Source organism: Hemibagrus wyckioides, linkage group LG23, assembly GCF_019097595.1.
Source record: "Hemibagrus wyckioides isolate EC202008001 linkage group LG23, SWU_Hwy_1.0, whole genome shotgun sequence".
Lineage (NCBI taxonomy): Eukaryota > Metazoa > Chordata > Actinopteri > Siluriformes > Bagridae > Hemibagrus > Hemibagrus wyckioides.
Window position 1 is genome coordinate 5,607,354 of NC_080732.1, and position 18,323 is coordinate 5,625,676.

The 18,323-nt window shown below is 40.0% G+C and overlaps 1 protein-coding gene and 1 non-coding gene across 3 annotated transcripts; both read left to right on the forward strand.

Annotated features, from left to right (window-relative positions):
• Positions 1-1,473: 1,473 nt before the first annotated feature.
• On the forward strand, positions 1,474-16,353 carry dcaf11 (ddb1 and cul4 associated factor 11). Of its 2 annotated transcripts, none has more exons than XM_058376615.1 (15): positions 1,474-1,786; positions 2,143-2,353; positions 2,463-2,590; positions 3,890-4,008; positions 4,152-4,216; positions 4,362-4,462; positions 6,076-6,222; positions 7,545-7,599; positions 10,485-10,553; positions 10,882-10,939; positions 11,067-11,252; positions 11,499-11,652; positions 14,736-14,888; positions 14,982-15,088; positions 15,623-16,353. In XM_058376615.1, the coding sequence occupies exons 2-15, from the start codon at positions 2,154-2,156 to the stop codon at positions 15,728-15,730; spliced, it is 1,650 nt and encodes a 549-aa protein (XP_058232598.1). In that variant the 5' UTR covers positions 1,474-1,786; positions 2,143-2,153; the 3' UTR covers positions 15,731-16,353. The 2 variants fall into 2 exon arrangements, with proteins under 2 accessions (XP_058232598.1, XP_058232597.1); XM_058376614.1 differs by having other exon boundaries at positions 1,474-1,657.
• On the forward strand, positions 8,391-8,585 carry LOC131344678 (U2 spliceosomal RNA). Its single transcript, XR_009203363.1, has one exon. It is a non-coding gene; the product is annotated as a U2 spliceosomal RNA (small nuclear RNA).
• Positions 16,354-18,323: the final 1,970 nt, after the last annotated feature.

Below are 18,323 nucleotides of genomic sequence, written 5' to 3' on the forward strand. Positions count from 1 at the left end.
GGTGTGTATTTGTGTGTATCTGTCTGATAATAAAGTGTCACATGAAAATATAGAATCTTGAAAAAACAAGTACATACACTCACTGTCCACTTTATTAGGAACATTATCTAACCAGCCAATAACATTTTTGCAGCAAATTAAAAAAGAAAAAGAAAAATCAAGCAGATACAAGTCAAGAGATACAGGTAACACTCACATCAGACATCAGAATGGAGGAAAGAGTGTGATCCCACAGTTAAAACATGTACAAATGTAGGGTTTAACCACATATCTTATTATAATGTTTCAGATAGATACATAGATAGATACAACTTTGTCATTGCAAAGTACAGGCAACGAAATGCCGTTTAGCATCTACCAGAAGTGCAAATAGTAGTGCAGATAAATATGTAAATATGTACATCAATAAATACGGCTATGTCAGTATGTGCATAGAGAAGTATGTGCAAGTTGTATTTACAGCAGATAAAGTGTTAAGTGTAATTATATATTGTGCAAAAATGTGTGCATTATGTACATTGTATGTACAACAATAACAGAGATAATATGCAGTGTATATCAATAGATAGATAGATAGATAGATAGATAGATAGATAGATAGATAGATAGATAGATAGATAGATAAACTAGGTGTAATCTATGAAATTAACAATATTCATTCATTCATTCATTCATTCATTCATTCATTGTCTATACCCGCTTATTCCTAGGACTCCTAGGGTCACGGGGGTCTGCTGGAGCCTATCCCAGCGCACATAGGGCAAAAGGCAGGGGTAAATTAACAATATGTACATTATAATTATATTATACAGAGAAAATGTAGCAGAATGTACAGGGTGAAGCAGAACTGCAAGATGGTAAGTGTAGTGAGACATCAGTGTCCTAGCGGTGTAGGGTAGAGTACAGACGATTTATGGCTGTGGGGGAAAAAAAACTGGCCCTGAACCTGCTGGTTCTGGAGTGGATGAACCTGTATCTCCTCCTGGATTGAAGGAGGTTGAACAGTTTATGACCAGGGTGGTGGGAGTCCTTGAGTGCTCTATGCAGACATCTACTATGGTGAAGGGACAGGTAGTTGGGTGCCGATGATGCGTTGGGCGGTTATCACCAACTTGAAACCCTGCGTGCAGTGTAAAACAATAAGACAAAACAGAACAATAGAAACCCTCGTAGGTCTTAATGGTAATGGGATAAATAATGGCAGGTGTATTGAAAACTTTAATAGTCTCTGTGGCTCTATACTGGTCTTGGTGTCATTTATAGTGTTATTTTCCATTAAGGACCAATAAAACACCTTTGATGTAGATATGTTGGTATATACTGGAAACTGAATAGTAAATACGTTTTATAAGCCATATCCATTTCGTTAAATATCTTTAATATTCATTCGAGTCATGACTGAAGGTGAACGCTCAACTCTCGCGTGTTCTCGCGAGAGTAAGCGATGTCGCGATAAGCTGCCAAAAGAGCAATGTTCTGCGTTTTAGTAAACAACATGGCGCGTCATGGACTCAGTTGGACTTGAGACGTTGCAGTTGACAGCGGAAATTATACGGAGATAACACACATATTCACAATAATCAGCAGCAAATCAGATGCTTCGCCGTTAACATTGGACCACAGCTGAAAACCAGATAAACGACAGAAGTGTGAAAAGGTAAAAAAAAAAAAAATAGACTGTAACTAGCCTTTGTAAACAAGAAGACGGCATTGCTAGCGTACTGCTAATAAACAAGCAAACAACCGGAAGCGTAAACGTCAGTGATCAAGAAGAAACAGCCCTGCGGTTAGCATCATTTATTTATTTTTGTTTTGTTTAAAGATCGAGGTGTGTTTCCTTACTGTCATTTCAGTGATCTACCCTCTCACTCCTGCGTTACGATGAGATTTTGGCACCTTCTACCTTTGGCATTTTCTATTCTTGAACTAAGATCGAGCTTCCTGACATTTCCCATGCCTTGCATTTGGTTCAGAAGTGCTGCCTTAAAATAATTATAATTATCAGTATCATTAAATAATTAACTGCCTTGGGTTGGGTTTTGGGAACTGAGTTCACAATCACACATCTACTGATCATTGCTCGCTATTGGAGTTGCAGTAAATATAGTTCATGTGTTCTGCATCCTTGCATTTGTCTACTAGGTGCTCGGTCTATGGGCTCCCAGTCCAGTTCTGGCATGTCCGGTCGCGGCTCAAGCGGAAACCCGGACCAGTCAGAACCAGAATCGAACCAAAACCAGGCTACCACCCCGAGGAGCCGCAGGGGAACCGAGAGAGCATCGGGAACCGAGAGAGCATCGGCATCCGAGGAGGACGTTGATCTAGCACAAGTACTGGCGTACCTACTGAGAAGGTAACAAATAATATATCCGGTGTTTTGTTCTCATAAGATGAGTGTTTTAGACTGAGAATAAGGAATAAGATCTACACAGTGTGTCTCAGACAGATTGTTTTTGTTATAGGGGCCAGGTGAGGCTGGTCCATGGCAGCGGGGCGACGGGATTACAGCTCGTCCAGTCTATCTCCGACTCGGATGAAGACAGCGACGGAGCATGGGAAGGACGGCTAGGACATCGCTATGATCCTCCTGGTAATCTGTTTCAAAGAAAGCTTTTTTTTTTTTTACCCCTGTCAGAAGACTTCAAAGTACATGAGAGTAGAAATGCAAAGCGAGGTATAAAACATAAGGAGCATGCTGTTAAGGGAAAACATTCCACATTATGGTGGTGTGAGGCGTCGTGACATGTGAAGTCCCTGCCCAAAAAGATCCTATTAATTTTCTTATGACAGCATGTCCTGAAATGTTTTATTTGACAGCAATTTGGCACTGATTACAGTCGAACATTTTGCAATACGTCATGCTTTTGTGGAATTTTCAAGACAAGTAACAACTTGTGTTATAAGCAGTTATAAACAGTGATTACCACACCAGCTGGTCTTTTTCTTTCTTTCTTTCTTTCTTTCTTTCTTTCTTTCTTTCTTTCTTTCTTTCTTTCTTTCTTTCTTTTTGCAGTCATTGAAACAGAATGTCATTGTAACAGTATCATTGGTGTGTTCTCTTTAAAATGGTCTACTCAGGGTGAGCTTATTTATTTTTCTGTGATGCCACAGGGAACAAAAAGTGGCAAAAAGACAGAAACTATTCACATGGCAGTATAGAACACAACACCTACTGACCAATCACATTTGACATGGCTGTGGTATAAAGGTTTATATGTGAAAACACAGCCTGTTTTTTTTTTTTTTTTTTTTTTATTTCTTGCCCAATATTTACTTTTATATCATACTGTAGAACATTGTTCTGCGATCTCGCAAATGATCAAATGGTAAGATCTGCGTCTGTCTCATGGAACAAAGTTGCGTAGACAGTGGAGTGTTAGAAATCTTGGATTGGTTCGAATATTCCCTGTGCTCTCACATCCAGGAAGAGTAGCCGAGTGTAAAGACAGCAGGAAGAAGAAGTGCACTTCAGGTACAAGGATGATGCAGTTATTCACCTGGAAAACGAAGTGTGGAACATCGGACACTTCATGCACTCAATGCTCACAGCTTTGGTTACGTAGTAGAAGAGGGACGGGGCTTACAGGTGATGAGACAGTGAATGAGAGAAATTTCAAAGTGGCCGATAACACTCTGGTGGAATAGGACATCTTACAGATGTCTTTTGCTATTAACTGGGAAATGGCTTAAACTTCCAGGTAGTAAAAAAAAACGTGTGTTCCATTTCTAAAATTCTTACACTAGAGTGTGCACTGTATATATAAGTGTATATGTCATTTGGGACACAAGTTATTTAATTTACATTAAAGCATGGAGTCCAGAATACCAAAATGATCGAAGGTAATCACCTGTAGTGCTGACCTTTTAATGTTTGATATGTCTGTTGCAGTGGATTTGAACCCAGACACCCAGGAGCTGGACCGCAGCGAGATCCGCACTCAGATCCTATTAGCCACAGCGTCCTCACGCCTGAACAGCAAGCACAGCTTCACACACATGCTTAATCAGGTCAGAGATCCATATAGTGACACACAAACCGTATCTGTGTTTCTGGTCCATACTGGATGAACAGATAAAAATGCAGCAAACAGTACGCATTGTGATCGATCAGAGGTATCTGAGTGTATGTGTGAAATGTGTTCACGTCACAGCGGGAGCAGGGTCGCTGCCATGGATCCAGTTTCTCTCACGGGGAATGCAGCCGTATTCGCTCACAGTGAGTATATAGGCGCACTCACTCACTCACTCACTCACCCACTTATACCTATGAGTATTTGGAATGTGTGTCATTGTTGCATTTCGGCACAGAAGCTCGCTCTCAAGGCCTCATTTTAGCATATTTGGTCACTCTGTGTTTGCAGTTTCCTGCCCAACTACGTGGCCCACAAAGACACTTATCAGCAGAAAGCATTTTGTGGAGTGTACAGCGAAGATGGAAACCTCTTCCTCTCTGCATGCCAAGGTGACAACACAGATGTAGTTATAGATGTACTGTAGAATAGGGCTGCACAATTAATCGATTTTCTAATTACGATTACAGATGCCATGATTACGTATTGCATGTCACGATGTGAGGGATGAATAAAGACTTTTAATAGGCTTAATAGATTGTAGGCGTGTCCTTATCAACGCCCTGATTATCCACTTGCGCGTCTCTATCTTGTCGTGATAATTTCGCAAGCGTGTGCGCTGATAAAGAAACATCAGCTAGTTTGCAAAGTGTTGCTGAGAAGAATCAAGAATTAGAACCGAAAAGAAATGCTTTATCTGTGGTGTGGAATTATTTTGGATTCACTCGCGGCATGCTATAGTGTGTGTGTTTCTGCACCATCAAGCAACACCGCGAATTAATTCAATCGTTTAAAATACGCAGAAACGCACTGGATAAGAGATCTTCCCGCGATTACTTAGTCTAGATTCATGAATTTATTTTATTTTTAGTATAACATTATTTATACCATGCATATTTTTCCTTTTTAATTTTTTTTTTTTTTATTTAAAGAAACCAAAGCAATGTATAGTTGACATTTGAGTCTGTTTTTCCAGGAAGAATGTTTCCAGCTTTTTTTAATTTTTAAACACCATTTAATGTAAATTGTGATAATCGCAATTACAATTTCAGTCGACAATTATGATTTTTGTCACAATCGTGCAGCCCTACTGTAGAACCTTGGAGTACGAACGTAATTCGTTCCTAAATTCAAGTCGCGACCCGACTTGGTTATTTTTTTCCTATTGGAAATAAATGTAAATAAAATCAATCCGTTCCCGATCACTACGAATCCTAGGTAACTTTTTATTTTTTATGGTTTTTGTAGCACAAAATATGAAACGAAGTATGAAAATGCCTTAATTATACAAAACACTAAATATAAAAAAACTGTAAAGGAAAGAGAGAACACTGCATTTTTACATGGACTGTACAGGTATTGTTCACGTACCTTTCTTACGGAGCCTTGTCTGCGTGAAGGAATGGAGGAGAGGAAGATGGTGGGGAGTAAGTTCCATAATAACACTGGATAATTGTCCTTCAGGGGTTTTCTCTCTTTTTTTTTCATCTGTTAGCTTCTGGTTCGTACGTGGCAACCGTTTTCACTAAAAATCTCTCCAGAGAGATTTGCTTTCTTCTGCGCTGCACAAAAATAATAATATAATACAATAATAATATCTAATAATTTCCTTCTTAAGTTCAATGGTTATTTTCTTTAACACCTTCTTCCCACTATCACTACCACTTTATTAGGTGCCATGCAAAACCTTATATTTTGTATAATATAATACAAATAATAATCAAGAAAAGAACGCCGCTACTATGCGCACATAGACTGATCAAAACTGACGCTGGGTGACACTCGTGCCTTTGTTTACCTGATAGTAGCGGCTTACGACGGCAGGTTCCGCAAAAATGGTTGTACGTTAGAGCAAATTTTTTGAACGGACCCCGATTTGTACGTACGTGCCCCGAGGTTCTACTGTATATCAAAAGCCGTGCTCTGATAGCTTCAGTAGAACAGTATAGAAACATCGTTCAGGTGTTTCGACAAACAGTGTCTGTGTGTTTGTTTTGGTGTGTAGATCAGAATATTCGGCTGTACGACACCAGCCGGGGCAGATTCCACCTGAAGCGCACGGTGAAGGCCCGAGATGTGGGCTGGAGTGTGTTAGACGTGTGTTTCACGCCTGATTCACGCTCGGTTCTCTACTCCAGCTGGTCTGATTACAGTAAGACACACACTTCCACATGATGAGCACACAGAGAGATATCTATCAGAAAGATGTATACACACACATGAAGGCAGGTAGGCAGGAGACAGACAGACAGGCACATCTGAGACAAATAAATAAACAAACAGACCGACAAGATACAGATATGTGTGAGACAGACAGGCAGACATGCCATAGACACATACCTGAGACAGACATGGTTAAGTCAGACATACCACAGACAGGTGCACCAAAGAGAGACGTACAAAAGCAACTGAGAAACCTGCATGCTTTAGACAGACAGACACACCCAAGACAGGTAGTTGTACCTAAGACAAACAAACAGACTTTTTTTTTGTCTGAGGTAGACAGGTGGATGCGCCTGAGACTGACAGACATACTTAAGACAGACACACATGCCTTAAGACAGACAAATGTGCTTCAGAAACAGAAGGAGAGAGAGACAGAAACAGCTGTGATAGACAGACAGACACACCTGAGACAGACAAACAGACACAGTCTGAGACAGACCGACAACTGTGCTTCAGAGACAGAAACAGCTGTGACAGACAGACACAATCTGAGACAGACAGACAGACACAATCTGAGACAGACAGATAGACACCTTCTGAGACAGATGGACATGCCTGGGACAGACAGACAGACAGCCACAATCTGAGACAGACAAACAGACACGATCTGAGACAGTCCAACAGACACCTTCTGAAACAGACAGACACAATCTGAGACAGATGGACATGCCTGGGACAGACAGACAGACAGCCACAATCTGAGACAGACAAACAGACACGATCTGAGACAGTCCAACAGACACCTTCTGAAACAGACAGACACAATCTGAGACAGACCAACATGCCTGAGACAGACAAACAGACACAATTTGAGACAGGCAGACAGATACAAACTGAGACAGACAGACACACATGCCTGAGACAGACAAACATGCGTGAGACAGACGCAGTCTAAAACGGACAGACAACATGCCTGAGACAGACAGACACAAACCTCGATTAGATAGACACACGTGAGTTTACCTAGACATGCATGAGACAAACGCGTCCACAGACGTGCCTGCTGAATATCACAGTATATTATACTATCAATTTTTGCCACATGTCTAATTACGTTTTAAAAAGTACTTTCATTTCTTTCTAATGTATATGTTTAAATTAGATTATTTATAGATGTCTTTCTTCTTTCTTATGTGTTCGTGTTCTTCTTCGTGTTTCTACAGTAAAACCGATCATATTTAGGCAAATGCTATTTCGGACATTATTTATTCATTCATTTTTCTCTCCTCTGTATTTTCTCTTGCATAGTCCATGTTTGCAGTATAGATGGCGAGAGTGAAACACACACCGCTCTGGACCTCAAGTTAGTGTCTCCCTCATAGTTCATTATAGCATTAACGCACAGGTAATCAATCACCTGCACACTTCCTCTACCTGGGAATGAGTGCTTATCACATGACCATGACCATGACCATGAGAACCACCCATCCATCATTATCCATCACCTCCTAGATTAACTCATTCATAACATGCTGGCAAAGGTCTGAAGAACTGGAGAATAATTTTTATTCGTTTCTTTTGAATGCAGGAAGATGCTTTCGCTCATCATGCAGTGATTATTGTAGTCTTTATTGTGTGTTGGTCTATGCGTTAGTATGTTTTTTTTAGTAAGAATAAAATTATCGTGGTGATCTTTGCCAGTATGTGAATTCATTAATCAGCATTCATGCAAAATGGCATTATAATGAAAGTGAGATTTCTATAATCTAATTTCATTTGTAGGATTGGGTGGTATATGTGGTGATGATGATGATGTCACGTTATCTAGTTAGTATTATGGTTTGAAGTGTTCTTTGCAGGGAAGATGAAAACTAAGAACACTTGGTTATGTTAACATTGTTGTGTATATGAGCAGTGGTGGCTCAAGTGATTAAGGCTCTGGGTTGTTGATCGGAGGATCAGGGTTCAAGCCCCAGCACCACTGTTGGGCAATTGAGCAAGGCCCTTAACGCTTTCTCTTCCAGGGGTGCTGTATTATAGCTCCCCCTGCATTCTGACCCCAACTTCCTCAGCTGGGATATGCGAAGGAAAGAATTCCTGTATTGTGCTGTAATGTATATGTGGCGATAATAACGGCTTCAGTTCTTCTATAACACCATTTAAAAGTCTCAGGTATCAGGTCAATCAGGTGTAGTGTCTGTTCTTATCAGTTTAATATCTGATACGTCCTCTAGATGAGGACTCTATAATAAATAGATTTTTAGAGCTGGAAGCTGGAAAAGGGGCTTGCTCAGTCCGCTTCACAAATTGGCCTGGTATTGCAGTACTCCCAGGCTTGGTTTTGTAAATTTCCTATTGGGATGAATTATCTATCTATCTATCTATCTATCTATCTATCTATCTATCTATCTATCTATCTATCTATCTATCTATCTGTCTGTCTGTCTGTCTGTCTGTCTGTCTGTCTGTCTGTCTGTCTGTCTGTCTGTCTGTCTGTCTGTCTGTCGTCTTATGCAAAAGTTTAGGCACCCCTTGATAAATAACAGATTTTGGTGATTTTTTAATTGAAAAGATGTTACCACAGTCTCTCTTGGAAATGGAAAAAATGCACAATATTTTCAGCAAACATTGATGCATAGTTACTTCTTATGCCATAAATTGAACAAAGATAAAAAAAATAAAAACATTATTGTGGCACTGTGCAAAAGTTTGGGCACCCTACATAATCAGTACTTAGTAACACCTCCTCTGGCAGATATCACAGCTTGCAAACGCTTTTTATAGCCAGCTAAAAGTCTTTCAGTTCTTGTACTTGGGATTTTCTCCCATTCTTCCTTGCAAAAGGCTTCTAGTTCTGTAATATTCTTTGGTCGTCTTGCATGCACAGCTCTTTTAAGATCCACCCACAAATTTTCAATGATGTTTAAATCAGGGGACTGTGATGGCCATTCCAAAACCTTCAGCTTGCGTCTCTTTAGGTATTCCATAGTGGATTTCGAGGTATGTTTAGGATCATTGTCCTGTTGTAGAAGCCATCCTCTTTTCAGCTTCAGCTTTTTTACAGATGGTGTGATGTTTGCTTCCAGAATTTGCTGGTATTTAGTGGAATCCATTCTTCCCTCCACCCGTGCAGTGTTTCCTGTGCCACTGGCTGCAACACAACCCCAAAGCATGATAGATCCACCCCCATGCTTAATAGTTGGCAAGGTGTTCTTTTCATGAAATGCTGCTCCTTTTTTTCTCCAAACATGCCTTTGCTGACTGTGGCAAAGAGTTCTATTTTAACTTCATCAGTCCACAGCACTTGTTTCCAAAACGCATCAGGCTTCTGTAGATGTTCTGTTGCATACTTCTGACGTTGGATTTTATGATGGGGACGCAGGTAAGGTTTTCTTCTGCTGACTCTTCCATGCAGGTCTTGTCTGTGCAAGCATCGCTGCACAGTGGAACAGTGCACCACCACTCCTGAGTCTGCTAAATCTTCCTGCAGGTTTTTTGCAGTCAAATGGGGGTTTTGATTTGTCTTTCTGACCAGCATACGAGCAGTTCTCTCCGAGAGTTTTCTTGGTCTTCCAGATCTCATCTTGACCTCCACAGTTCCCCTGAACTGCCATCTCTTAATTACATTTCTCACTGTGGAAACTGCAAGCTGACAACGCTTTGCTATCTTCTTGTAGCCTTCTTCTGCATTGTGGGCATCAATAACTTTCATTTTCAGAGTCTTACACAGCTGCTTAGAGGAACCCATGGTTGTTGAGTGTCCGCAAGTGTGTGCACAAGGTTTGAAGAGTCAAAGTATTTGTAAAGCTTTGAAATTGGCATTTACTAATGACAGCTGTTGCCATGCATCAGATCTAATGAGCTGATTAAGGTCTGAAACCTTGTAAAAAGAATCTGAGACTCTGGAACTCTTAGAGTGCCCAAACTGTTGCACAGTGCCATAATAATGTTTTTATTTTTTATTTTTGTTCAATTTATGGCATAAGAAGTAACTATGCATCAATGTTTGCTGAAAATATTGTGCATTTTTTTCCATTTCCAAGAGAGACTTAACATCTTTTCAATTAAAAAATCACCAAAATCTGTTATTTATCAAGGGGTGCCTAAACTTTTGCATAAGACTCTATCTATCTATCTATCTATCTATCTATCTATCTATCTATCTATCTATCTATCTATCTATCTATCATGTGTGCTTAAGACACAGCTTATTACCTGGTTTACAGTTATGTCTGTTTTCTCTCTCAGTCCAGAGGAAAGAAGGTTCTGCGTGTTCTCGCTTGCAGCATCCACAGACAGCAGAGAGGTTCTGGGCGGGTCAGTATATCCACATTTACATTCACACAACTAGTGTATATGCAGCTTTTAGGCTTGGGCTTGGTTGCTAGGATTTACTACAGTATAATTCTCACCACACCTTAGAACTGTGACATAAAACACCTTAAATATGCTAATAATAATGATAATGATAACCCATACTTCTTGCTGTCCTGTTGATTGGTCAGTTACTGTACCCTTCCCTCATAGCCTTAATGGCTCACAGTTGGAATTCTAACTGAATGCTACTTCAGCATTCAGCAGTGTTCCTGCAAGAATTGCGAGTGTTTTGTGTGACGTACCTGTGGTGTTGTTTTTTTTGCAACAGAGCCAATGATGGCTGTCTCTATGTATTCGACCGTGAGCTCAACAAAAGAACTCTGAAAGTAAGAGAATACAAACACACACACATACATACACTCACACACTCTGACTGCAAATTTACCCCATACTTACACTCCGGTTGCATCCCCTCTGTGTATGCGTATTGTTTACGCTGTGTATGTGTTTCAGATCGACGCCCACGAGGACGACGTGAATGCCGTGGCATTTGCCGATGTCTCGTCTCAGCTGCTTTTCTCAGGCAGTGATGATGCGCTGTGTAAAGTCTGGGACAGACGCACACTAAGAGAACACTCACCTCAACCAGTAGGGGTGCTGGCAGGTCACAGAGACGGAATCACCTTCATACATAGCAAGGTCTCACACACACATACACATATCTATATAGTAAACATTTCCATTTAATTAAACACCTTTCACATGCGACTGTCTTTACCCTGATATCTGATTGGTTGAGACAGCTGGAGTAATTAATATGGCTCCTTTTCACCCCGGCTTCTTTAGAGGCCAGTGAAACATCAGCAAAGCACTTTGCAGATTAGCTATGAGACACAGGATGTGTACAGTTTGTGCGGTAATGTAACTGTGGCTGTATGTTTACAGGATGATGCTCGGTATCTGATCAGTAATTCAAAGGATCAGACAATTAAGCTATGGGATGTGAGGAAGTTTTCTCCTAAAGAAGGCCTTGCCGCATCACGGCTCGCCGTCACACAGCAGAACTGGGACTACCGCTGGCAGCAGGTCCCACAGAGAGGTGTGTGTCTGTCTGTCTGTCTGCCTGTTTCTCTGTCTTCTCTGTCTGTCTGTTTCTCTGTCTTCTCTGTCTGTCTGTTTCTCTGTCTTCTCTGTCTGCCTGTTTCTCTGTCTTCTCTGTCTGTCTGTTTCTCTGTCTTCTCTGTCTGTCTGTTTCTCTGTCTTCTCTGTCTGCCTGTTTCTCTGTCTTCTCTGTCTGTCTGTTTCTCTGTCTGTCTGTTTCTCTGTCTTCTCTGTCTGTCTGTTTCTCTGTCTGCCTGTCTCGTCAATCTGTCTTGTTTGTCTGTCTGTTTCAATTCAATTTTAATTCAATTCAATTTATTTGTATAGCGTCTTTTACAATGGACGTTGTCTCAAAGCAGCTTTACAAAAGAAGAGAAACAGAGAAAGGAGAAAATAAATGAAAAAATAAAATTATTTTATCCCTATTTTATCCCTAATGAGCAAGCCTGCAGTGGCAAGGAAAAACTCCCTGTGATGATATGAGGAAGAAACCTTGAGAGGACCCAGGCTCAGAAGGGAACCTCATCCTCATTTGGATGACACTGGGCAGTAAATAACATAACTGTAATTAAATAATGTCCTATCTACAACAGCAATCAAGGCCCATGATGAACTATTAGGCCACTGTAGTTTCTGAGTTCATTATAGGCACTAATTCCTTGCTGTCAGAAGCTGACAGATGTAACGGCAGATCTGTGATAGTCTCCAAGTGGCTCTGTCCACGGCTGTCTCCTGGGTCACAGACTGTCCAGAAAGATCCATCCATAGCATTATTGAGCACCACCAAGCGACAAGACTCCGAGCAGGCAGTGGTCACACTGGGAGCTCAGGAGTGGGATGTATAAGTCGACAGAGAGAGAGAGAAAGATATTAAGTATGCTTGTGATCATGTGATGTTTAAAGACTTTGAGATTATGTGTAAAGTGCAGGCAGGGACTCTGGCAAGACTAGCTATGACAGCATAACTAAAAGGGAAAGCCAGAAAGTGACAGAAATGAAGGCTTCCCAGGACATAAAGCATCCAACCACTTCAGTCAGCAAACCTGAGCGACTTGTGAGGGTGGTAAGGCGACAGCATCCAAACATCTCAGTATACCAAACACTCTATGCCTATGAATCTTCCAGATCTGCTCCTTTACCTAAGAAAAACTATACATTGAAAGCTTGACTAAACAATTGTATTTTCAGTCTAGACTTAAACTTTGAGACTGTGTCTAAATCCCAAACACTAATTGGATGCCTGTTCCATAACTGTGGAAAAAGAAAAAGCTCTGCCCCCTGCTGTAGCCTTTGCTACTTGAGGTACTACCAAATAACCTGCACCCCTTGATTGGAGTAGGCGTGGCGGATCATAAATAACCAAAAGATCGCTCAGGTACTGTGGTGCGAGACCATTTAGTGCTTTATAGGTCAGTAATAGTATTTTATAATCAATGCGAAATTTGACTGGGAGCCAGTGCAATGTGGCTAAAATAGGAGTGATGTATTCATATCCTCTGGTTCTGGTTAGGACTCTAGCTGCTGCGTTCTTGACTAACTGGAGCTTGTTCATGCTCCTATTGGAACTTGCAGACAGTAAGGCATTACAATAACCCAACCTAGAGGTAAGAAAAGCATGAACTAGTTTTTCTGCATCATGAAGCGACAACATATTTCTTATCTTAACAATATTTCTGAGATGAAAGAAGGCTACCCTAGTGATATTATCTACATGAGCTTCAAATGAAAGACCAGAATCAATAATCATACCAAGATCTTTTGCTGCTGGACAAAATGAAACAGAAAGACCTTCCACCGTTACTCTGTAATCAGAAAGCTTACTTCTAGCTGCATGTAGTCCTAGTACAAGCACCTCTGTCTTGTCAGAGTTAAGCAGGAGGAAGTTAGTGACCATCCACTGTCTAATGTCCATTACACATTCTTCATTCTTAATAAGCTGGTGTCTCTCATTTGACTTAGCTGAGACATATAGCTGTGTGTCATCGGCATAACACTGGAAGCTAATACCATGTTTACGAACAATTGCACCAAGGGGTAGCATATATAGGGAGAAAAGCAGTGGGCCTAAGACAGAACCTTGTGGAACACCGAACATAATGGTATGCATAGAGTAGTCACCATCTAGATCTACAGACTGATAACGGTCAGTCAGATAAGACCTGAGCCAGGAGAGGGCTGATCCTTTAAGACCAACAACATGTTCTAGCCTATCAAGTAGAACAGTGTGGTCAAAAGCTGCACTAAGATCCAGTAACACCAGTAAGGAGACACAACCCTGATCACAAGACAGTAACAGGTCATTTACCACTTTAACCAGTGCTGTCTCTGTGCTATGATGAGGTCTAAATCCTGACTGATACATTTCATAAATGTTATTCATATGTAAGTATGAACATAACTGCTGTGCTACAGCCTTTTCTAGGATCTTGGTGATAAAGGGCAGGTTTGATATTGATCTGTAGTTAGACAGCTGACAGGGGTTGATTTTTAATGAGGGGTTTGATAACTGCTAGCTTAAAAGATTTAGGCACATAGCCAGTGCTAAGGGAAGAAGGGAAGGGGTTCGGTAGCTACTGGTAGTATCTGTTTAAGGAAAACCGACTGCCTGTTTCTCTGTCTTGTCTGTTTCTCTGTCAGTCTGTCTGTCTCTGTCTTGTCTGTTTTTCTGTCTTGTCCATCTGTGTCTTTTATTTAAATACTTTAGTGTGAACCCGTGCTAAAGAACACATAAGGAATTAATACCATTTGGTAGAAACTTGGAAACTAGCTTTATATATATATATATATATATATATATATATTTTTTTTTTTTTTGTCCTTTCTCTGTCGTTGATAAAAATCGTAACACATCGTTTCAAGTCGAAATTATTAATAATTAATTCAGCCTCTTATCAAGATTGTGATAATCTCATCAAGTGGGACATGTAATAATCTTTAAAACAAAAATGCTGAAACGGCACTTTGTAAACCACATTTATATTGTAAAAATTCATTTTAAATATTAATACTAATACACAGATTACGAGAATACCCGATAGCCTGTGGAGCTACAGCACTAAGTCTATTTTTTTTCCTCCGTAGCTTTGAAGAGGCACAAACTGACAGGTGACACGTCAGTGATGACGTACCGAGGTCACGGCGTTCTTCACACGCTCATCCGCTGCCGTTTCTCCCCCGAGTTCAGCACAGGACAGAAGTTTATCTACAGCGGCTGCTCGACTGGAAAAATCATCAGTGAGTGCATTTGAGCAATCAATGTTTATTCAAGCTTGGCATACACCATTCTACTTCCCTTGACCGCCCTTTCCTCTTCCTCTTCTCTTGCAGTTTACGATGTTCTGACGGGCCGTGTCGTGTCCAGACTGACGGGTCACGATGCGTGTGTGAGAGACGTCAGCTGGCACCCATACCAGGATAACATCATCAGCAGCTCTGTGAGTGTTTCAACCTCTTTATTATCAGCGATGTTCATATGCTTCTATTTGATCAATAATCTGTAAATATCACACTGTTTTGAAGATAACTATATTTGTGATAATGATTGCCTGTCATTTAAGAAGTATTTAGCCAAAATGGAATTGCCCTTATTTGGCTGCATCCATAATGCTTCCCCAGTCTATAACACGATGCTACCACCACTTCAATGCTTCACTGGTGTCCTCACAGTGATGAGCAGGGTTTTCCGCACAAATATGTGTCTCATCACACCAGAGTCTACAAAAAAAAGATTCATTCTTTTGCTTCTCAGTTCTGTTGCCTGGTCTGAGATGTGGATTTCTCTTGCTTCTTCATAGTTAAACATGCCCTAGTTTAACCGCCACTATAGTTCCTGAATTTTGGTGGAGTTGCAGTTTTGCCATTTTCTTTCCAGTTTTTTAATAAACGTATTTCATGATACTCATGATACTGATTTTTGAAACTCAGCGTTGTAGTAAGAATGCTAACATCACTTCATTATTTCCCTGCAGTGGGATGGTGCAATCCGCTTGTGGGAGCACAGACACACTAACCTGCTGGACACTGAGAGAGAACGAGCGAGTGAGTGGAGGCCGGAAGAGAAGGCGGAGGAGAAGTGAACTGGCCGAGACGTGTGTGTGTGTGTGTGTGTGTGTGTGTGATTCTGAAATTATGTAGGTTACGTTTTCCTGCTGGCCAAAAGAATAAAACTGCACAAAAAAAAAAACCAACAACAGGGCGACACGCAAACTCAGTAATGTTTATTACGCGCACTATAGATCTTTGTTTCTTATGTTGAAGCTCGGACTTTCAAATGCTGTTAAAACCTTATACTCAGATGGTAAAGTTTGACACAGCGACATTATTTACATCCCACACAGTAAAAATAGTGATAAAAAATAATGATGATTTATTATGTTATTGCTTATTGTCTCCACATAAGCGAATACACAGCTTTAAAAAAAACAAAAAAACAAAACAAATGACGGCTGTGTTAAAGCTGAATAATCTAAAACATGGTAATAGTGTTAATGTTGATGATAAAGGGATGTGTTATTACAGAGTGTAACATGAAAGAGTGACGATTAGAACTGTGTGTGTGTGTGTGTGTGTGTGTGTGTTTGTGTGTGTATGAGAGAGCGAATGGGTGTCTGAATATGTCACTGATATTTGTTCTCGCATCTCTCCAGACTGCATTTGTAAATTATTAACAAAGTTAATTAAAATCCTTTTTCAATCTTGAGTCAGAACTTGTTAATGGTGTATCTATATGTGTATTATAGGCGTGTTTAACATACAGTATAATTTCACCTTTCACACATTGTCAATACCAATATGTTCTAAAGAAGATTTTAAAATGGGTGTTATGGATGTTTATAGCTCTTCAGATCACTTGTGTGTGTGTGTGTGTGTGTGTGTGTGTGTGTGTGATATTCGGTAGTCGGTTGGCACCCTATCCATGGTGTCCCCTTCCTTGTGTCCCAAGTTTCACTGAGATTTTCACTCCAGGCTCCCCATGACTCTATGTAGGATAAGAGCTACAGGAAATGGCTCAAAGTCAAAGAAGCTTTATTGTCACTTCAACCATATATAGCTGATGCAGTACACAGTGAAGTGAAATAACGTTCCTCCTGGACCAGAGGTGCTACACAGAACAAAAGCAAAAAGTACAGGTGACGCGGAAAAACATAGAACTAAACTATTCCTACAAGGTGCATTCTTTAGAAACTAAACATAAAAGATAAGTGCACAAGACAGATGACAAGACAAGGCGCTGACTCAAAAAACAGTGTTAACAGTGGGTGCAAAGACGGATAGAAACAGGTTAGGACAATGAATATAGCAGCAGAAGTAATTAAGTTAAAAACCAGATACATTTAATTAAAGCGACCTGTGTATTTAAATAATCAAAAGTGAACAGTTATAAATATCCAAAGTGATGTGTACATGTAAACAAGATCAATGTAAAAGTGACGTGTGCATGTAAACAAGACGAATTTTGTGTGTGTGTGTGTGTGTGTGTCCAGCTGACTGGAAAAATGAAACTGCACTGTGAATAAGGATTTTGTAGGGTGTCTCATGCAAATTGTTTTAAAATGGCTTAACTATATATTCACCAGCAAGTTTAATATACAATAATGGTTAAAATCTTACCCATACTACCTATCTGTTAACAGTAACAACACAGCTGGCTGAAGAGACTTCAGTACCATTGAGGAGCTCTTGAATGTTGCAGGGACATTTTTGATGTGGTAGAGAGCTCTATGAGTTAAACTAAATGTTGAGTTAATTGCATATTGCAACTTTACTTTGCATATGCACTAGGTGTATGTGTTCATGCAGCCAAATGTTTACTGTTATCAAAACCATTTCTCATTGGTGGTTGTTGTTGTTGTGAAGTATCACATCTGTCACGTGTTCTTAGCGGCTCAAAATTATTTGCTGTACCATAATTCTGTCCTTCTCAACTATGAATATAATAATGCGTGTTTCTCTTTGTTATTCACTTGAACAGTTTGGTTTTTGATTGAAGGAGTAATGCGGGTTTCTTTACCTGATAAAATGCAGGGATGTACGTTATAATAATACAGAACAATGTGCTTACAGTTATTTTTTTTTACATTTATGTAAATGCATGTACAATATTTGTACAAGTGAATAAATATTAAGCCAGTGCAGCCTGAACCCTAACCCTAGACTGTTGTCTAACAATATATTAAGGACTAGTTACATTTACAACCGGCCATTAGAGAACAACCATAATGCTGGTGTGGCCCCGGAGTGAAAACGAGTTTGACGTCCTGCTGTAGTATGCAAGATGTTGGTGATACTGGAACACTACAATCTCTGTGATCTCTTATCCACAACATTTTCTTAGAAAGATAGGTTAGAGAAAATCAGAGTATATAATCGTTATATTAAAGTTACACATTATAGGTTTTATTAAAAGAAACGAAAGATTTCTATTTCAGTATTGAGTTATAAATTGTAGTTTAAAAGATTGTAGTTTATGTTTGATCTACCCTGGCATTAATATCCGCTCAGTAGATATTAAAAGCTAAAGCTAAAGCTGCTTTGAGACAATGCTCTTTGTTAAAAGCGCTATACAAATAAAATTGAACTGAATTGATTTGAATAGAGTGGTGTATAATGATGATTCTTATAGATTTCTGTGGACAAGCTTCATATGAAGCATCGAGTCAATCAGTTGTA